Source organism: Sarcophilus harrisii, chromosome 5 (assembly GCF_902635505.1).
Source record: "Sarcophilus harrisii chromosome 5, mSarHar1.11, whole genome shotgun sequence".
Taxonomy (NCBI): domain Eukaryota; kingdom Metazoa; phylum Chordata; class Mammalia; order Dasyuromorphia; family Dasyuridae; genus Sarcophilus; species Sarcophilus harrisii.
This window is the reverse complement of record NC_045430.1, coordinates 183722925-183744004: the sequence shown is the minus strand read 5'-3', so window position 1 is coordinate 183744004 and position 21080 is coordinate 183722925. Positions and strand designations below refer to the sequence as shown.

At 39.2% G+C, this 21080-nt stretch overlaps 1 protein-coding gene across 1 annotated transcript in view; it reads left to right on the top strand.

Moving 5' to 3' along the window:
• The first annotated feature begins 2043 nt into the window (after nucleotides 1-2043).
• Nucleotides 2044-21080, top strand: part of WDR91 (WD repeat domain 91) — a 36674-nt gene continuing 17637 nt past the window's right edge. The window contains exons 1-9 of the mRNA XM_031939115.1: nucleotides 2044-2369; nucleotides 3870-4049; nucleotides 4598-4805; nucleotides 7361-7443; nucleotides 9292-9422; nucleotides 10053-10218; nucleotides 16364-16522; nucleotides 17587-17780; nucleotides 18879-19029. Coding sequence (XP_031794975.1) covers nucleotides 2247-2369; nucleotides 3870-4049; nucleotides 4598-4805; nucleotides 7361-7443; nucleotides 9292-9422; nucleotides 10053-10218; nucleotides 16364-16522; nucleotides 17587-17780; nucleotides 18879-19029 — 1395 coding nt within the window. The 5' untranslated portion in view covers nucleotides 2044-2246. The remainder of the gene's footprint in view (nucleotides 2370-3869; nucleotides 4050-4597; nucleotides 4806-7360; nucleotides 7444-9291; nucleotides 9423-10052; nucleotides 10219-16363; nucleotides 16523-17586; nucleotides 17781-18878; nucleotides 19030-21080) is intronic.

Here is a 21080-nt window from a genome sequence, read left to right as displayed (position 1 = left end):
GTCCCCATCCTTTCACTGGGTACAGATGGCTTTCTCCATCACAAGACCATTAGAACTGCTCTGAATCACCTTGCTGTTGAAAAGAGTCACATCCATCAGAATTGATCATCGTATTTTTGTTACCATGTACAATGTTCTCTTGTTTCTATTCATTTCACTTAGCATCACTCATATACATACATATATATATATATATATATTTCTTACTGCAGCTCTCCCCTCATTACCTCTCAATAACAGAAAGACAAAAAGTTCCATAAAACTAACATTATCTCCCTTCCCAAATCTGATGTCATATGCAGTGTTCCATATCCATTATTCTTAACCTGGGAAAAGAAGAAAATGGAAAAGAAGAAAATAGCCTCTCATAACTCTTCCTGGGAGCTAAACTTATTATTAATTGCGGCTTTCAGTTTTGATTTATATTATTTTCATTTACATTGTTGTAGTCATTGTAAATACTCTGATTCTGCTTATTTGACTTTATTTTTAAATGTTTTCCAATTACATGCAAAAACCAATTTTTAACATTCATTTAAAAATTTGTTATAAATTCTCCTCCTTTTTCTTTCCCATCCGTCAAAGGGCAAACAATTTGATATAGATCAAACACATATATAATCATACAAAACTTTTCCATATTAACTCATGTTGTGAAAAAACACACAAATCAAAGAAAAAAATAAATTTTTTTAAAAAGTATGCTTCTATGTGTACCCAGACTCCATCAGTTCATTTTCTGGAAATGGATAAATTTTTCACATGAAGTCCTTGAAGTTATCTTGGATCATTGTTTTGCTGAGAATAGCCAAGTCATTCATAGTTGGTCATTGTACAATATTGCTGTTATCGAGTACAATGTTCTCCTGGTTCTGCTAACTTCACTTTGCATGGATTCATATAAGTCTTCCCGAGTTTTTCTGAAACCACCCCCCTTGTCATTTCTTATAGCACCATAATATTCCATAATCACCATGTACCACAACTTGTTCAGTCATTCCCCAATTAATGGTTATCGCTTCCATTCCAAATTCTTTGCCACCCTAAAAGAGCTGCTTTTAACATTTTCCTTTTCCTGCTCTCTTTGAGATACAGACCTCGTGGGGTTATTCCTGGGACAAAGGAGTTTACAATGTGAGACTTTTTTTGTGCATAGTTCCAAATTGCTCTCCAGAAGGAGTGGAGTCATTCGCAACTTTCCCCCCCTTCTCCAACGCGGGTTATTTTCCTTTTCTGCCCTATCGGCCGATCTGATAGGTGTCAGAATTGTTTTGCATTTCTGTGATCAATAACGATTTAGAGCATTTTTTTTTTTATGATTATAGATAGATAGCTTTGATTTTTACTGAAAATTTCCCGGTCACGTCCTTTGACCATTGATCAATCGGGGAAGACTTCCTATCAGTTTGACTTATACCACAGGAAATGGTGCCCCTCCCCCCCGGGAGATGCGGGGTCCAGGGACTGAGTAACCACAGAATAGGGGAGGGAAAAGCTCCGGGGTCTGGGTTGCTCGCGAGCGCTCATTGGAGTAGACGGTGCCCGAGCCAAGTTTTGCGCCAGACGGGCTATTTATTGCGCAGGGAGAATCTTTGAAAGAAGTTCCAGGCATGGGCTCTGGAGTGGGACCGCTCCAGAAGGGCGCCAGCGAAGGTCGAGGACTCTTTGGGGCGTTTGGTGATGGAGTTTAAAGAGACAGGACGCGTAGCTTATGGAGACTAAGGACCAAGCTGATCCATCAGTGACGATTCATTGAGCGGCGCTGTCCCACGCCGCCGGGCGTTTTCCCTCCTTCCTTCCTTTAGGAAGTTTAATTCCAAAATCTGGAGTTCCGGAGTCCTTTTGGATCAGCAGGATGAGAACACAGGCAAATCTTGTAAGGGGTCACATCTCTGGTGATAAATACATTTTATAACGGCATTTGAACTGATAAGGAGAGCAGAAATGCTTGGGAGAAGGGGGCGGGGCCAGCAGCGGTAGGGGGCGGCATAATTAAGCGCGTCTTCCAGAGGGCGGGTCTACGTGTAGCTCCGGCGGTGGGGGCGGGCTCTGTCGGCGGCGTGATGGCGTCACGCGCCGCTCCGCGGACCGGCTCCGCCCCTCCGCCCCGGCGCGTGCCGGTTACAGCTGTGACTCCTCCCTCGTTCTAGTCCGTCCCCCGGCCGAGTCTCCGTCCCTCCTCCCGCCTCCACGCTCCGGGTTCTCCGCTCGGGCTCCGGCTCCGGCTCCGGCTCCCGGCGGGCGCGATGGCGGAGGCCGTGGAGCGCACGGACGAGCTCGTCCGCGAGTACCTGCTCTTCCGCGGCTTTACGCACACCCTGCGGCAGCTGGACGCGGAGATCAAGGCGGACAAGGAGAAGGGGTTCCGGGTGAGGAGGCCGCCTCGGGTTCCGGGGATCCTCGGGGAGGCGGGGCGGGGGCGGCCGACGCAGGAGGCATCCCCGGACCTTGGGCCGGCCGGCCGGCCGCGCCCCCACGTGGGAGCCGGGGAGCTCTCCGACTTAGCCAGCTGGGTTGGTGCCCGGCGGTGCCCGGTGTCTCGGGAAACAGGCTCCGCGCCCCGCCGGCCTTGGGACATAGGAGGCACCTGCAGCGGGCGAGGGGCTGCGGGTGGCTCGTCTCTTTGGGCCGGTGCAGGAAGTGGTAGCCTCGGTGACATTGCAAATAGCTGGGGAGTGAATGTCGTATCACGCTCCGCTGCACCCTCCGACTGGTACTTAGTAAGTGCCTGCGCTATGCGAGGCATTGCTAGGAGCCGGGGACACCGGGGCGGAACGGAGACGCCCGCCCCCAGCCGCGGGGGCCTTCTGTTTACGAAGTCCCATCCCATTATCCTGGTTATACTCCTTGTTGGCATCTTGTGTGTGTGTCTGTGCGAGGCTTGGGGCGGCCTCCGAGACCTCCGAGGGCCTTTCCAGCTCTAAATCTATGGGGTTGTGATCTTTTTGGTTTATAGAAGGCCGCCGGCACTTAGCGTGGACTCCCAGAGTCTGGTTTTCGCTTTCCTTTGTATCCTCAGAGCCCGGCCCGTCAGGGAGGGCTGGCCGCCTTCTCCACACCACAGCATCCCAGAACTGGAAAGGGCCTCGGGGGCCACACACGCTCCTGTTACGTCCGATAAGGAAGCCGAGACCCAGAGGGGCTCAGCAAACGCTGAACTTGACCCAGTTCTTTCTGCCTGAGGTTCAGTAATCCATCCGCTGCACCGAGCTGCTTCTCACAAGAAAGGGAAGGAGGAAGGGATACTGACGGCAAAGGTTTCCCGTCGGAGGGAGCGCAGGAACTGAACCTTAGGAAGAAGGCTGGAGAGCCTAAGGAAAATGAAGGCTGGAGAGCCTAAGGAAAATGAAGGAGGGCAGAGCAGAGACCAGGAATAAGCAGCCAGCTTTGTCAAGAATTGTAACTATAAGGAAGTCGTGTGAAGTGAGTTTAGAAAGAGAGACCAGTATTGCAGGAGTTAGTTCCCAACATCTCAAAGATGAACCCAGAGCCCCAGGGTGGAATTTCACAGCTAGAAAGGACGGCAGCGATTCTTATTTTAGTTCATTCCCCTCATTCTACAGATGGTTACCCAAGTTTCCAGGGCAAGATTTTGAGGGCGCCTGAACCCTCTGGTTCTCAGTTCTGCATTTTTCTCATTATACCAAAAATTTTCTCATTATGGGGTTGAACCGAATATTTAAAATCCATTAAATTAAAAAAAAATTACCCCACTTTCAATAGTGACCAAAACTTTTATAAAGAAGTGTTAACTTTTTTATGGTGAAAGGCACAAGTTTCTTTTGCTTCACAGCAGAAAGAAGCTGTATTAATTGTGTTGTTTCTTGCTGTCCCTGTCGATCTGCTTCTCTATCCCACTTTCTTCTCAGGTGGATAAGATTGTGGACCAGCTGCAGCAGTTAATGCAAGTTTATGATCTGGCAGCCCTTCGAGATTATTGGAGCTATCTTGAGCGTCGTCTCTTTAGCCGACTGGAGGATGTGTACCGGCCTGCGGTCAACAAATTAAAGACCAGCTTGTTCCGTTTTTATCTCATCTATACTATCCAGGTGCCTAGGGATTGGGGGCTTTTCCTGAAACTAGTGTGTTATTTTGCCTAAAGAGGAAGTGTTCTAATCAGAAAAAGATTACAATTGAACCACAAAAGAGGACCCAGAAAGTGGCTATGAATTTTTTTGTTTTCTGAGTATCATTATAACATAAACCGCAGTCTGCCTCTCTGGTTCCAATTTCTCTATTTCTCTCCTTTTAAGTCCTAGGTTCTCTTTTCCTCTCCACTTAGTTGTAAAGTTTTTTCTTGGTCTGAAGAACAGATTCTTTTTTACATGAAAATGATGAATTACTGTTACAAATTGTAATCTTGCATTCATTGGGTATCTGTAAGTCACATTTGAAAATAGTCATGCACCTGAGTTCACACCTATTTCCTTCATGATATTTGGAACAATGACTTTAGGGCCTTCAGAGAATGAGTAATTTAAATTAGTAGTAGAGGCTTCAGAATTACTTTTTGATGTGCGGGATATATGGAGGCTATATGTAAAATGTATTACTATAGTATAGAAAAATCTAACTCCCTTTTTTGTGTCATTGACAGACAAACAGAAATGACAAAGCACAGGAGTTCTTTGTGAAGCAGGCCACCGAACTCCAGAACCAAGCTGAATGGAAGGATTGGTTCATCCTACCATTTCTCCCATCTCCAGATACCAACCCTACCTTTGCCACCTACTTCTCTCGGCAATGGGCTGATACTTTCATTGTGTCCCTCCACAACTTCTTGAGTGTCCTGTTTCACTGCATGCATATCCTTTCTTTTGTTTGGGAGTGGACTATGGGGAGGACATTTTGGAATGAATGTTCCCATGGGCTTTCTCTCAGCTACTCTGGAGAATTTCACTTATTGCTCTTGCATCCCATATTTTTATTTTCCCAGTGCTTTATTCTTTTAATATGTAAAGTATTATAAGAAGTATCTTGCATAATATTTGAGAGGCAGCATACTATAATTGATAGTGAAGTACTTGGAATTAGAAAGACCTGGGTTCAAGTGCCACCTTTCCCTCTTGCTAGCTGTGTCAACATGAGCAAATCATTGGATCTCTTTGATTCTCAAGTAACTCTCAAAATTGTTATTCACTACCACAAACCCCCAAAGGATCAAAGCTGTGTTTTTTTTAAATTTGTCTTGGGGTTACTGGCTGGAGGGATTAGGCTGTTACTATTGAACAATAGACCATATTACCTAAATCATATTTTTCTTCATTGGGTCATGGACACTCAGCTAGCCAAATAGAGAAGAAATTTATTGTCTAGCCAAATCTGCCATTACTGAGGTTACTTCATGATCTCAAGGACATCATTTAACTTAAATGTGATAACCTAGAAATTTACAACAGAATGAAAATGAGAATTTTTTTTCTTTTTGGCTAATCTCATCTTTTAATTCTGGCAGCACATGGAATTCTTTTACTGAGAATCCTGGGAAGAAGCAGCAATTACAGGAATATGATAAAATGGTTTTTTTTGTTTTGTTTTGTTTTTTCAATCTAGATGACTATTTAGTTATAATGATTAACCGTTTTTATCATTGAAGGTACTTGCTTAGATCCAGAAGCCTATGGCCTTCATTCTCTCTTTTCTTGCCTTGGAATATTAGAGAGAAAAGGGGAGGCTTTTTGAATTGGGACACCTGATAAAGTACTGATAAATTCTTATTTAGCAAGTCCCACCCATTGGGTGCTGTCTCTGCCTTTGGGAGGAACCATTTTCTGGTGGTATTGAGAAAGACTTTTTACTTGGTTTTTGCCCTTATCTTTTGAGCGAGAGATCTTAGAGTGGAGACATTGGTTACTTGGGTCAGAACTAGTGTGAAATTTTGCCTATTTCAGAGAAATGCTTCTGTGGATTTGTCAGACTATTTTGGTGATAGGAAATAGGAAGTTGATAATTTAAAGACAGGAAGCAGTATTAAATGAAAATGTGGTTTGGGAAAGGCTTTGCTTTAAAAAAAATATGTTCATCAGTTTTTAGCTTTAGAGCTGGGTGTGACCTCAAAAGCCATTCAGGCTAACCCCCTCAATTTTAATAGTTGTGAGAACTAAAGCCCAGGGTCAGTAAATGACTTGTCCAAAGTCACATAACTATTAAGTTGCTGAGGCAGGATTTGAACTTATTAATTCCACGTCTAGTACTTTAATGTTTTGTTGTTGCTTTTAAAAAAAGCAATACTGCCACTTTCCAATGCTTTCATTTATCCTTCCTATGTCAATAAGACCTTCCCTTACAACAGGGGAGTATAATTAAACAAAGTAAGTCAACAGACTGGCCATGTTTGATTATGTATACCTTATTCCATACCTGTAATCCACAACCTCTCCACTGAGAGGAGGGAAGCATTTAGTTTAGTGACAATACTTCATTGAGAATCCTGCTGCCTTTATTTTTATTGATCTGCTGTCTTTCCTTGTTGTTTTCCTTCATGTTATTGCCATGTAGTTTCTTCTCCTGGTTCTGCTTCTTTAAACTTTGTTTTCTCTTTAACTGAGGCATTAGGTGTCAGGATGTTAGTAAGGACCCTTTGTCTCAAATTAAAAAAGTGAATGCAGGGGAATATCTGAGGGATTGTATAAGCTGTCATACAATCTTAAAAATCTTGCCCTTCAAAGGAGATCTGTCCTTGTTCAGTTTGGAAAGAGGGAAGCAAATGGATGATCCTTTTCTTCCATCTGATAGATTTTCACATTTCTCAGCAGACCAATTGGCCACATGCCTGCTGAGTCACAAGACTCCAAGATCTCATCCAGTCAACTGCCTCTTGTTAGCTGGCTAAAGGCTGGCTTTGGTGTATGTAGTTACAACTTTAAAAAAAATCTGACTGGGGATGGGAAAATAGGGTTTAAAAAATGATCACTGTAAAAAAAAATTCAAATGTTAAAAAAATAGTACACAATAGCACTGTATACTATTGGAAATTAAGCCAGTCATAGAGTATTAATATTGATAAAAACAGCTAACATTTATGTAACATGTTAAAGTTTATAAATATCTCATTTGATCTTCATCCGATGAATTGTAGGTAGTATCAATATTCCCATTTTGCAGATGAAGAAACTCGGGTTCAAAAAAGGGAGTAACTTGTTTAAGGTTACACCACTATGAAGTGGCAGAACTGATATTCAGACCTAGGTCTTCTAGTTCCAAGGCCAGTCTTCCTTGTACCTCCCTAGAGCTGCCATAGTCAAGTTTCATGAAACATTTAAAAAGGGTGCTCTGTCATTAACCACCTGTAATGTGTCACAAGGACATAGGAATTGTTGGCAAACATTTGCAGGCGAGCTTATTCTTTAACTTGGTGCACCAGTGCCAGTAATCCTCAACTTTGAGGCCGAGTGTCAGAGAACTTCTCAGGTACAAGAGGAGAACGAAGTTCTGCGTCAGAAGGTTTGTTCTGTTTGTTCTGGTGGGCCTCACTCATTCCAGAGCACTTCCTTCTGCTTTCTGGGAGTGAGGTTCTGTAGCGGCAGTAGCCATCAGGAAGGAGAAGGGAGGCCAAGTGCATTCTTGGTGTGGGAGCTTGTTCAAGGCAGTAGTTTGCAAAGTTTGAGGCCTCTACCACTTAAGAATCGGACCACTTCAGTATTTCTGTTTTCTGGATACCATAAATCTGGATTGTTTTCAGCTGTGGAAATGGCTTCTGGGTAGCTCTTTGGCTTTCAATTTCCTTGGCTCAAAGGATTATCCAGAATTGGATCATATGTGTCCATGGACTGAATTGTTTGAAGAGTTCCCTTTCATGCCTGAAATGAACAAATTAGATCTTGAAAAAAAAGACTAATTACAGGTTGTTTAGCCCTGAGGCTGTACAAATCTCTAGGGTTTTTGGGGAAGCATGAATTTGGTACTAATGTCTGAGATGAAGTAACTAAAAGTAACCATTTTATTTTTCACACTTAAAAATTTCTGTAGCAAAGTGGTAATTTACCAAGTCTTCTCCCATTTTCAATGCTAATTTTTTTGGGCAAAAACATAGTGAAGATTGGAATTGGCCTGGATTCAGTGCACCAGAGAACAGATTGAGAAATAGAGAAAAGTTAGTGGGTATTCATAATTCTTGGCATTCATGGGTAAAAGTCTGTGCATTGTACATTAAAGAAATAGGAGACAGGAAAGTGTTTTTAGGAGGAATTAGCAAGGCTGTATCAAAGAGGAGGAAGAGCTGTTGGTATATAAGCAGTGTTGATAATTGTACCCCGACCCAGCTTTTAGACTTCTAGAACATTAATTTATTGAGACATAGCTGTGGATAGATGAACCAAAAAAAGAACTAGAACTTTAATTGGGTGGAATACCAATATACTAATGTCTTGGGCTTAAGTGTCTTTTCCATCTGAGATTTCTTCATTATTCCCCAAGGTCTGTTCCTGCTTCCCTCTTGCAGCTTACATACCCTCCTAAGGAGAGTCTTCTGGAATTGGTGATGAGCCTCTTTAGTCTTAGCTAGGCTTCTTCTTGGGGGAGGAGATGGTGTTTCGTCAGGTTCATACTTGAAACCTGCTTCACTTGTGAGGACCCACATCTTTGCCCTGTTGTCTTAGCTTTTGAGGATGGCCTCCATTCTGGTTATGGTGAGAGTTGATATTTCTGTAGCACTCGGTGTGCAGAGTGTTCTGATATATCCATAGTCTCCTTTTAATACTGTGAGGTGGGTACTCCTATTCTCACTTTATATCTGAGAAAACCAAAATGCAGAGAAGTGAGATTTTCAGGATTGCAGAACTAAGAAACCTGAGGTAGATTTGAACCTAGAACATGCTGAAGGCCATTCTTATATTGTAGCTACTGTGACATTCTACCTTGATTAACTTGAATAAAAGCCTGTCCCAAATACTTAAAGCAAAATTGTCAGACCAGTGATATTCATAGAATTTTTTGATGGTCTTCCTTCCAATGAGAACATGTTTGCTACCTTCTTACCCATCCAGTAGTTACAATTTTGGGATTTCATGTTTTCTGTTTGTGACCTAAGGGGGGATCTTAGGTTTTTCAAATAGTAAGAGATATGATTGTTGTAAATAGGGGGAAAAGTTCTTTAAGGCCACAGAGTAGTACCAGATGTGATTATTGCAGTAGTTGTGTTGATATGGAAGACTTACTTTTTTAGTTCTCTTTCAGAAAAGATATTGTGGGATGGTGAGATAGTTTTATAGACTTGATAAAGCTACAAAGCACCATAGACCTGAGGGAAGATCAGGTGAGAATACCTTCTAACTCAGCCCCATCCCTACATAGCTTTTTGCATTGCAAGCAGAAATCCATCGAATGAAGAAAGAAGAGCAGCAGCTTGAGGAAGAAGAGGCAGTGGTACAACACAAACTCCCTCATTATGTGTCCAATATGGACCGCCTGGGAGACTCAGAACTGTGAGTTCAAAGGGCATTTACTAGATTGGGGAGAATTGTTGATCCTCTTGGTATTTTTTTTTATCTATTTTTTAACCCAAAGTATTATTTTAATGATGCATTTATTTTATTATTGTACCTAAACACACTATCTTACACTGTGTTGAGGAAGTCATCCCAGAATGTCCTTCATCATGAACTGTCCTTCTTTCAGAGAGTTATGAGCTCAGCCTTTTGTACGCTTATGTTGTTCTCTAAGGTGGGTTGTCTGTATGTAGTTGTATGAAGTTTTAGCTGAGAAAATGAATAGACATTTTAGTCTTTGACACTTTAGTATCACTTTAGTGACACTTTAGTCATTGAGAAATAGCCAGTTAAGGCAGGACCTTTTACTGATGAAACTTTCTTAGTTTCTTAACACTAGAGCTCTGTGAGAAGGATAGAGAAGTTATACTCTGATTCCAGATAAGCTACAGATCCCATTAATACTAAGAAATAGCACCAAGCAAACGTATAGCTTAGAGCATGCCAACTTGGCCAAACAGCTTGAGTCCTGACAGGGAATGCCTCCTGCAGTCCCAGGAGCTCTGTGGTCCTGCTGGGCCTTCCTCCTCCAACTCTGTAACAATGTTGTGTTTCTCTTTTGATTAGTGTCATGGTATGTAGCCAGAGGAGTGCCTCACTGTCCCATTCTCCCAAGATGGGCTTCTTCTCTGCCCTGTTGCCTCAGAGTAAGAAGAGTCCCTCTAGAGTGTCTCCAGCTCCAGGTCCCCCTCAGGCGCAATCCTCAGTGAAAAAAGAATTATCCAACAATCAGGTGAGTGCCTAATTTCTGCCTCTTATGCGATGGTTTCCAAACATATCTCTGATGGTATTTCCAAGGTAGCTGGTCACTTTTTTATATTTATCTTCACATTAGGTTTCCTCTCTTCACTAGGTTTCTTCACCTTAAGGTTATATTTTTTTTTTCCTTGTGTCTTTCTTGATATTAAAATGTCAGGATCTGGATAAGCAAAGGAGGCAAGGAGATGGAAAGGAAAGGTGTCATTTCCTTCTTATATCAAATCTTTAATTATGACGTGAAATCTGAACTTTCCCATTGACTATTGTGTGACTCTTCTTAAGTTTTGGCTGTCTCTTGAGATTCACTGCTGCCTTCAAGCTGATTGAAATTAACTCTAACCATGATACACAATAATCTTTGAAACTTTCCTTCCCCTTTCTAATATTGAAGTGAGTAGCTTACAGTGATTGTGACTGAAGAGCGAATATTAAAATCTGTGAAAATTTAGACATAATAAAATCAAAATCTACTGAGGAATAAATGTTTCTTCATAGCAGGCTCTAGAATCATAGGGTTCCTCCTTTAAACCAACAAGTATTTGCTGTTTCTTCAAAGCATTTTCACCTTTTCAATTTTCCTGGAAGTTTGCAGTGTACTTGCTTCTGAGCTAACTTCCATCTAATAATCAAAATGCCCTACTGAGATTTCTTCCTTCTCCCCCTTCACCCCCTCCCAAGGAGGTAGTACTTGCTATAGTTAAAAGTTAATAGATTTTATTTAGACAAGTGTTTCTTAAACTGTCATATCATATTGGCTGAGTGGGATTGCTCCTCTTAGAGTTAGTATGAAGACTGGCAGCTGGTTTAACCTGTTTTGTTTTTCCCTCTCATAACCCCTACCATTGGATGTAGGCCTTATCCAGTGGCACATGGTAAATACTTCATAAATATTGGTTGAGTTGAATTCTCATCATGAGCTCCAGTTAAAGGCAGTGGAGAATCTTAGGTGGTTCCATGTTACTAGGATATCTGGCTTGTTGGTCCTGAGATCACTACTGCAAACACATGTAGTTTCTGTTTTGTTCTAGTTCATTATTGGCAAATTGGGATGAAAAGTAGTCATCTGTAGTATCATCATCATGACTAACGTTTATTTAATATTTACCAAGTGCTGAATTAAGTACAAACTGCTTAACCTAACATTCAGGTGTTCTGATCACAGCCTTACTTTCTAAGACTCCTTCATTACTTTGTTTTCTTTACAATGTGTTCAATTCTAGGAGAACTACATGTTCTTGCCACTTTCCTACCTTTGGGCTTTTGTTCATGTTATTTTTTTCTACTTGGAATGCCTTCCTCATCCTAATCTCTACTTGTCAAAATTGTACACGCTTTTCAAAGTCCATCTCAAACATTGCCCCCTTCATGAAGCATCCCCTGAAACCCTACCTCCTAACTCCCAAGGCTGTGATCTTTCATTTCATAGATTTTTCTTGGAACTTTGTACCTCTTATAAATGAATAGTTATTTATATGCTTTTGTTAAGTACAATATATAAATAAGTATAATTGCTTACATATTTATTCCATTCTGCTAATTTATAAACTCATTAAAACAAATGTATATTTGGGTCTTCTGTGAAATACTCAGCATAACTTCTAATACAGATTAGATTCTCAATAAATACATTTTTTTTTTTGTTGAGGCAACTGGGGTTAAGTGATTTGCCAGGATCACACAGCTAGGATGTGTTAAGTGTCTGAGACCAAATTTGAACTCAGGTCCTCCTGACTTCAGGGCTGATGTTCTGTCCACTATGCCACTTAGCTTCTCTAAATACATAATTTAAATTCAAATTAAAATAGAATGATAATTTTATTAAAAGTTTAGGTAAGAGTGTAAAGTTTTGCTGTTAATAACTTTGAAAACCATATTTAATATCTTGTGGCATTTCTTGTGAGCAAATAGGTAGAATTCAGGGGGGATGTATTTTCTATAATATTTTGGAAGTGTTTGGGAGAAAAATCCCAACTATGGTTAAACTTTTCAGGTAGTTTCTCTGTGGGTCCTGGGACATGAATTCCTCTATACTCTAATACAATAGACACTTATTAAAGGCCTGCCATGTTCAAGCTTTGTTGGCATTGGAGGCACAGATGAAAAAGTACTGACTCTGGGAACTTAGAATGTAATAAAAGGCATTAGATATGTATATAAATACATGGGATACAAGATACCATATTTTGGAAACAAAATCCTGAATCCCAAATAAGGGCACATATAATGATGAACAACCTCAGGTTGTATGAAGCAGTTTAAGCTTTTTTTTTTTTTTTTTAATAATAGCTTTTTATTTTTCAAAATACATACAAAAATAATTTTCAACACGCAGTTTAATTCTTGCTGAAGTGGGTGTGAAAACTAAAAATGAGCTCACGTGTGTGTTTACAAAAGTCAGAGCCTGGCCTTTTATCCCTGATCCTGATTGTGGATCCCTCCTCCATTCCCTTTTGGCTGGGGAGATGAACTTAACATGTTTTCCCGATTCTCCTACAACATGTACCCTTTAATATGTCCTCCCTTCCATTACCTAGGGTGTATGACACTAATGAGCCTTAGCTCCTCCTGGGAAGGAGAAGCTAATATTTGTGAAGCAGTTAACCATGCGTATTCTAGCTAAGCTATGATCTCTGTCCTGCTTTCAGCTTTTATTTTTAAACTACACAACTAGTTCTGTCCAGTTTTTCCTAGTACAGCTGGTTTCAGGAGCTCCCCTGCTCATGTTCCAATCTTCTGGATTTCCTCCACTGTAGAAACAGCTGTTTCTTGTGTCTTATACATATGATCAAAATGGAGGGTAGATGCAGCCAGGATTCCTGAAGGAAAGTTAAGGAGATCACTTTCAGGTGGGAGGAAAGTAGACAAAGCTTTGTAGGAGGAGCACCAGTACAGAACCTTGAAGGAGCAGAGATTCTGAGAGTCAGAATTATCAATGGGGCGTGACCTGGGGAAACAAATGGAGACTAGAGAAGACAGGGCAAGAATTGGTAGTTAGACTTAACAGCCTTAGTATGTCTTCCCCCCTCTTTCAATGTAAATGTAGTTGATAGCATTCTTGGTCAGTGGATAAGTTTCCTGACAAATATATTGTCCCCCTTTGTTGACAGGAGCCTATCTTGTTATCATAGACACTGGTATAGGAAAGCTGATCATTATATCTGAACTCTGTGTAGCTACTTGTTGACTTTCAGCATCTTCTCTTAAAAAAAAAAATGTTGGTGATATCTTTTTTATGCCAATACCAGTTTTCCCCATATTTCTTCATTTCCCCCTTCTCAGTGAACCATCCCGTCTAACAGAATCTTTTTTTTAATGAAAAAGACAAGAAAAAATTAGTTAAGAAATTAATACATTGATAAAATGTTGAGAATTATATGCATTGTCCCACCTCTTCAAAAGAATGGAAAAGGTATCTTCTTATATCTTATATCTTTTCTTTGAGGTTATGCTTTCTTTTTATAATTTTGCAATGTCCGTTTTAGATTGTTTTGTGTTTGTAATTCTTTCCATTTACGTTGTCATTGTGTTATTCTTCTTAGCTTTGCTTACTTTACTGTGCCTAAATTTGTGTTTAGTCTTTCTGTGCTTCTTTGTATTCATACATTTGTTGTTTCTTATAGCACAATACTCTTTCACTACATTCATGTACAACAATTTTAATAATTCCTCAATTGATGGACTTTATTTCCAATTCTTTGCCATCCTCAAAAATGTTGCTATAAATATGTTGGTGTATATTGAGACTTTCTTTTTATCACTTATGTCTTTGGAAAATATATAATAGTGGATCTTGTTGTAATGTTTGTTTAATTGCAAATTACATTCTAAAATGATTCATAGTTTCACAAATGCTTATCTTTCTACAGCTTTTCCAACATTGATTTTTTTCCTATTCTTTGTCATTGTTATTAAACCCTGGGTTGTTTTGATTTTATTTCTTTCTCATGGTTCTTATGGTTTCATTAGTTTTTAATTTGTCTTTTGAGAATTGTGAACTGTTTGTTCGTATAATTTAACCACTTATCTGTTAGAGAATTGTTTTTGGTCTTACATGTTTCTTTTAGTTGTTTATCTTGAATATCAAATCATTATTTGAAAAATTAGATTTTTTTCCCATTTGACTACTTTTCTTCTTATTTTAGATGCACTAATTAATTTTGTTTCAGCAGAAAGTTTTTAATTTCATATAATCAACATTATCTAATTTATCTTTTGTAATTTCCTATTTCCTTTCTTTGATTAAAAATCTCCATCCCTAGGAGCAGTTAGGTGGTGCAGTAGATGGAGCACCAGCCCTGGAGTCAGAGGACCTAAGTTCAAATCTGGTCTCAGACACTTAACACTTCCTAGCTGTGTGACCCTGGGCAAGTCACTTAACTCTAACTGCCTCAGCAAATAAATAAATAGGTAAAAGAATCTCTATCCCATTGTTGGGAAATGTGTTTGATCTTCTAAATTTTTTATGGTGTTTAATATTCAGGTATCCATTTTGAATCTGAATTTGGAATACGTATAAGATGTTACTCTTAGTTGTCACCACACCATTTTCCAGTTTTCTTTAGTAGTTCTTTTCTGATAAGGAGTTCTTTCTTCAATCAATTAATCAAAAAAACATTTATTATGTGCTCACTAATGTGCCAGGCCCTTGTGTCACTCACGAGGGGGTGCAAAAAGAGGCCAAAGACAGTCCCTGTCCTTGTCAAGGCACTTATAATCTTTGGGGGAAAACAAATGTAAACAAATATGTACAAAACAAGCTGTATACAGGATAAATAGGAAATGATTTATGGAGGGAAAAGCACTAGAATTAAGAGAGGTTGGGGCAGAGTTCCTGTAAAAAATGGGATTTTAATTGGAAATTAAGTTCTAGGCAGGGAGTGCTTGCCAGAGAGAATGTCTATAGCTGAGAGCTGGAGTGTGATTTATGTAATTTATTATTTGGGGTTTATCAAACATTGACTTATTGAGTTTCATTATTTCTGATTCTCCTTTGTCTAGTTTCTTTTTTTGATCTCCTCTTTTAATCAACACCAAGTAGTTTTGATGACTACTGTTGTATCACATAAAGTAGTATATTTCTTTTCTTCCAAAGTCACAATAGTCATTGGAAAAATAACTGAAAATATCATTTGTGCTGCTAGTCCCCTTAGTTTCTTATCCATTATTTTAGATTCTACAATTTAGATCTAGGAAGGATATTAAAGATAATCTATAGCCATCTTATTTTATAGAGGAGTAACCTCAGGCCCAGAAAAATTAAATAATTTGTCCAGGGTTATATAAGCTCTAAATCCAGATCCTCAAATACCTTCTCTCTCCCAAAGCATTGCTTTTTCCAACTTTCCATGCTGTTTTTGCATCTTTGAGAAACATTTTTTATTTCTTCTGATTCTGCTCTCATATAAATAGGACAAGTAGAAAATAATTAGTAAATTTGAATGTTTATAGATTGTCTTAGACATGTAACTAAGGAGAGTAGCACACATTCCTGTTTAACTATGCCAGAATTTTTTTCTTTCAAATTTTATACTGAGTGGATTGCTATAAGTATCCTAAAATTTCTTTTAAGAATTCTAGATATCATAATCAATTTTATATGTCACTTTTCACTAACATCATCTTGCCCAGTCATACACACTTTGCTAAAACCATGGAGAGTGCTGTGACACTTTTCCATTTTACAGAGAGTTTTGTGGCATCTGTTTTTAAAAATAAATTTGTTATCTTAGAGTCTTCTAAGTATTACTAGACTAAGGTCATTATTTTCAATTTGTAGGTTTTGAAAACTAAGGTAGAGAAGTGGTGATATTCTTTTCATTATACATAATTACTGTTAGAAATATATAATATTTCTATTATTATGACATAATATGTTATATTAATATATATGTGTAAATATATTATATATACGTTATATATATGTATATATATTATATATGTGTAATATATATAATGTAATATATATTATATATGTATATATATGAATATATATTATGAATATGATATGAATGAATATATGAATATATATTAATGAAAGCTTGAAAATCCAGATTTACTGACTGACTTATGGAACCATAACCTGAAATTGAATTTCCATTATTCTGATTCTTGTCTTGTAGATCCTTAAAGCTAAGGAAGCCATGACAGGAGTCAAAGACGGAAAGAACATTTTCAGTGGCTTATCTACTGGAGAGCCTGGCTTGGCACATCATCGGCAGAAGCGCCTGCAGGATCACGGCAAGGAAAGAAAAGAGCTTTTATCCAAATCTACTTTCCAGGTATGAGCCTCTATCCCCATAAAAGCCACCAACTATTCTTCTGTATATTCCCTTATCAATTGTAGATTATCCCTTATAGCTCAGATTGTATTTGTTATACCTGTTCTGATTTCTACTTCATGTAGAAATATTTGTTGTCTTTTTCTTCATTTTGTTTGTGAAGGATTGTTTTTGCTTAACTAATTTAAACTGAATTTTATTTGATGGTTCATTAGAAGGCATTTTTTAGTATCTTCTTTTCTCCCTGTCCTTGTTCCTCTTTTTTTTTTTTTTTTTTTTTTGTGGGGGGGGGTTGGAGGTTGGTTCTTTTCCATACTAGCTTAGTATGACTATGGGCTCTCTTATATAATATCTCTGTACAAGTCCATTTATACAGAATTTAGGAAGGATTCCCATACTGTCCCCATACTTAGTTGATCATAAGGATTCTAGCAACTTCATGTGTTTGGTCTGCTCTGGTCAGCAATAAAAATTTAGGTCTTTGATGTTTGTGAAAAAGCGTAAGGACAGGATCTCCATATTTGACAAATCGATGGTTGAGGAGATAATTAAGGGTAAATGGTATTGGGTTGCACTTAATACTGCAGTAATCTATCACAGTTGGGTCAGATAGAATAATTGCTATGGGGAAGTAGAACCATGTCACCAGCCTTGCAGAGGCTTGCCCACAATGACCCATCTTCCTGAGTAAAGAAATGACCTTCGGCCTGAAGGAGGTGGGGACATCCATAGAAGACAAACCTTGAACCCAGCCTTTCCTAAAGTTTCTTTAAAAATACCCCCTTGAGCTGTTGAGGGTGGGCTCCCAATCTGGAGATGTTTCTTTATACCTCAGTTAGGATAGCTCTGAAAAGAACTTTTGAAAATTCAAAAATTCACTCTTCAAGGGAGACTGAAAGTTTATCATTGCCAGCTTGACTAAACTGTAGAGTGCAGGAAGCCGAGTAATGTGCAGTAAGAAAGGCTGGAGCATTAGGAGGACTCAGGTTGTGAGCCACAAATAGAGACTGAAAATGGAGTTTAGATCTCCTCTATATCTTACTCATTTCATTTGCTTGAGATAGTGTCCAGAGAAGAAAACAGAAGTTAGTGGACCAGAGACAGAACCTTCCCTAGAGCTTCACATTGACCAAGCAGACATGACTACTAGAACTTCTGGAGCTGGCATAGAAGGGAGGGGCTTTCGACCTGAGGAGCCTTTCATTGTGTTGAGCCAGGAGGAGTATGGTGAACATCACTCTTCCATCATGCATTGCAGGTGAGTAACTGGCCTAGGAACAGCATAGAGATGTCAGCAGATGGAATACAGCTCATTATCAAGACGGTCTTTATACCTCTAACTAGAATTTTCTGCCTTCAAGGTAGCTAATAGAAACTGTTTACCTGACATTGTAAGGAAGGAAATGAAGACTGTCGATGAGAATGGGAAGTTATTAGAAGGAAGTTGCAATATTATCCTCCAGATTTAAAAAAAAAAAAATAGACTCCTAGGAATTCAGAAGTCTTCAGGCCCCATCTTGCAAAGAGATGGAATTGAAATGATGGTGCTTTAGTATCATATATATATATGTGATCTTTTCAGTATCATGATTATGATTTTAATAAATTACCTACTTAAATCTAATTTAATCATAGAAATTCAGGGTTAGAAGGAACTGTAATTGTCATGTGTTTCAGTCTTCCCCCAAATTATGAATTTGAGCTGCAATAAATGACAAGTGTCATTTCCCCCCCCCCCCATTTGAGATCTTTATAAGAAAGATATTTACTACTTTAAAAAGCATCTAATTCCATTTTTGACAACTGCTTGACAAGTAGCATTTCCTTATATTTAGACAAAATTGCTATTCTTGTGACTTCTACCAGTTGGTCCACTTTCAGCTTTCTAGAGCCAAGTAGAACAAATAATTCCTTTTATTTCTGCATGTTAATAGTATTATGTGACTATTCCATCTTTATCTTCTCTTTTAAACTAGAAAGGTCCCAAGGAAATGACTTTCTATTGCCTTCTAAAGAATAGAGTATTGGGATTGAGAACAGAAGAAGCTGTGACTTGGTGGTATAAGTCTTTTCAGTTGTAATAAGAGCTGAGAGAGAAACTGAGAAGGGTGATTAATTAAAGCTTTTGTTTTCTTAGGGTGTATTAGGGATTTCATTAGGAATTAGTAATTCTTATGTTGTTAGAATTTAGGATTTTCTTTGTGCTGGATTCTTAAATTTAGATAATTTAAAATACTACATTATTAATTAAATTTAATCTTCCAGTATTTCCAGAAAATTATCTAAACTTTGATAAGGAGAATTGTAAAGTCAAAGGAGGACACTGACATTTATATCTACTCTTTTTCTCCTTTAGAGTGGACTGTTCTGGGAGAAGAGTTGCTAGCTTAGATGTGGATGGAGTCATCAAGGTTTGGTCTTTTAATCCTATCATGCAGACTAAAGCTTCTTCTATTTCCAAGTCACCCCTTCTTTCTTTAGAATGGGCCACTAAACGGGACAGACTGGTAAGTAACTTTATTACCTGAATTGTCATTTTTGCAGTCTTTGAATTTTCAAAAGCCAATAGAGTTCTTAAACTTTACCTCCTTCCTACCTGCTAACCATTTAACCGTGTAGCTCTAAGTATCCTTGCACTTTTAGGGGTCTAGACTTTAACTACAGTTCTTTTAAATCATGTTCCCCTAAGGGAGATTTAAGTGCTGTGTGTGTAGAATTTTCCTGGCCCCCATTGTGAGTCTGTTGTGGGGATGAGTGGCAGTATGGCTGTAATACCAAAGTCTGTGTCATTAAGACTTATAGTTGGAACAAGTTAAGAACAGTCCTCATGCTCGTAAATGCTTATAAAATCCTTTCTGCTGGAGAGGCTGAAACAAGCAGACAGTTTAATTGTGGAAGCAAGCCTTTAAACAGATTGGGTATCTGCACTGTCTGGCACCAGTATGGTGAACTCTGAGAGTAGGGGACCCCCAGCCTGTTTGTGGAGGAGTGAATTGATCTAAGTCAGAAACAGAGCAGGCCGACCTTCTGTGCCCATCAGCATTAAGTTCTTGTGGGCATTATGGAGAGGCCCAGTCATCAAACAAAAACAAAAATCCAGTCCTCCCATATGATGCTTTTGGTTTCCCCTGTATACGTTTTACTTCCTCCTTTTATGCACTAGCCCTATTCTCTATCAGTTCATCAGAAATCGACCTTTTAAACAGACTCCTTTTAATTGCTAAAACTAAAGAAGAAAAGGCGTGTTACATTTCCATTTCCCCTCATTGTAGCTGGCTATCAGATTGACATTGCTTCCCTTATTATTTTGAAATTTGTGTTCATTAGGTAGGATTTCTTGAACAGTGGAAATAGAATTACTTTTATCTTTTTTTTTTTTTCCTTTTTGATGAGTTCATACCATGTAACCAAAAATATTCCTTGAAAATACTTAAGAAGGCAGGTTTTTGAATTACAAGAAATAACTTTCACCCCTCAAATTTTGTTTCCTTTAAATCTCAAACTTGGTCTTCATTGTTTTAAAAAAAATACCAGGTTGGGGAAGTTAGAGGTGCAGTGGATAGAGCACCCGAGCCCTGAAGTCAGGAGGACCTGAGTTCAATTCTGGCCTCAGACACTTAACATCCTAGCTGTGTGACCTGGGCAAATCACTTAACCTCAATTGCCTCAGGGGGAAAAATACCAGGGTTTAGCCCTATGCAATCACCTTCTATGCTGTTTTGGAAATATTTTCCATTGCTTTGTTTACCATTTAGATTTTGTTCTTCTTGAGGTGTGGGGCTTTGCCTTCCATTTGTTGGCTGTTTCCCCTAGGAGTCTGCATTCAGCTTATAGCAGTTTAGGGAACCGTTTCTCACCCTCAGCTTTGGGGCTCCTGGACTCCTTGGTGGGATCAAGCAGCAGGCTCTGAGACAACCATGGGCTACTAGGGGGCGCCATAGTGCACGGAATGCCAGCTGCAGTCAGCAAGGTTCCTCTCCCAGTTCAAATCTGGCCACAGACACTTCTAGACAGCTTGGCCCTAAGCAAGAAACTTCTGCCTCAGTTTCCTCATCTGTAAAATGAGTGGAAAAGGAAACAGCAAAGCACTCCAGAGTCTCTGCAAAGAAAACCCTAAATGGGGTCTTGAAGGGTCAGACATGACTGAACAACAATAGGCCCAACTCTGGACTATGAATTAAAGAGCCCAAGCTTTCGTGGGTATTCAGCCATCGTGTAAATTCAAAAGATAAATGAGATGATAAAAAGTCTTCCTCTCAGGTGCCTTAACAGATAGAGCACTGGGCCTAAAGTCAGAAAGATCTAAGTTCGGGTCTGGCCTCAGACCCTGGGCAAGCCACTTGTCCTGCTTGCCTTAATCCACTGGAGAAGGCATTGGCAAGCTGCTCTAGTGTCTTTGCCAAGAAAGCCCCATAGACAGTATTGGTTGGACACAGCCGTGCAACAGCCCTTCCAGATGTGTATATATGTGTATGTATATACATACACCCTTCAACTACATTGCCTTCATTTATATACATATGTGTATGTGTATGTGTGTGTGTGTGTGTATATATAT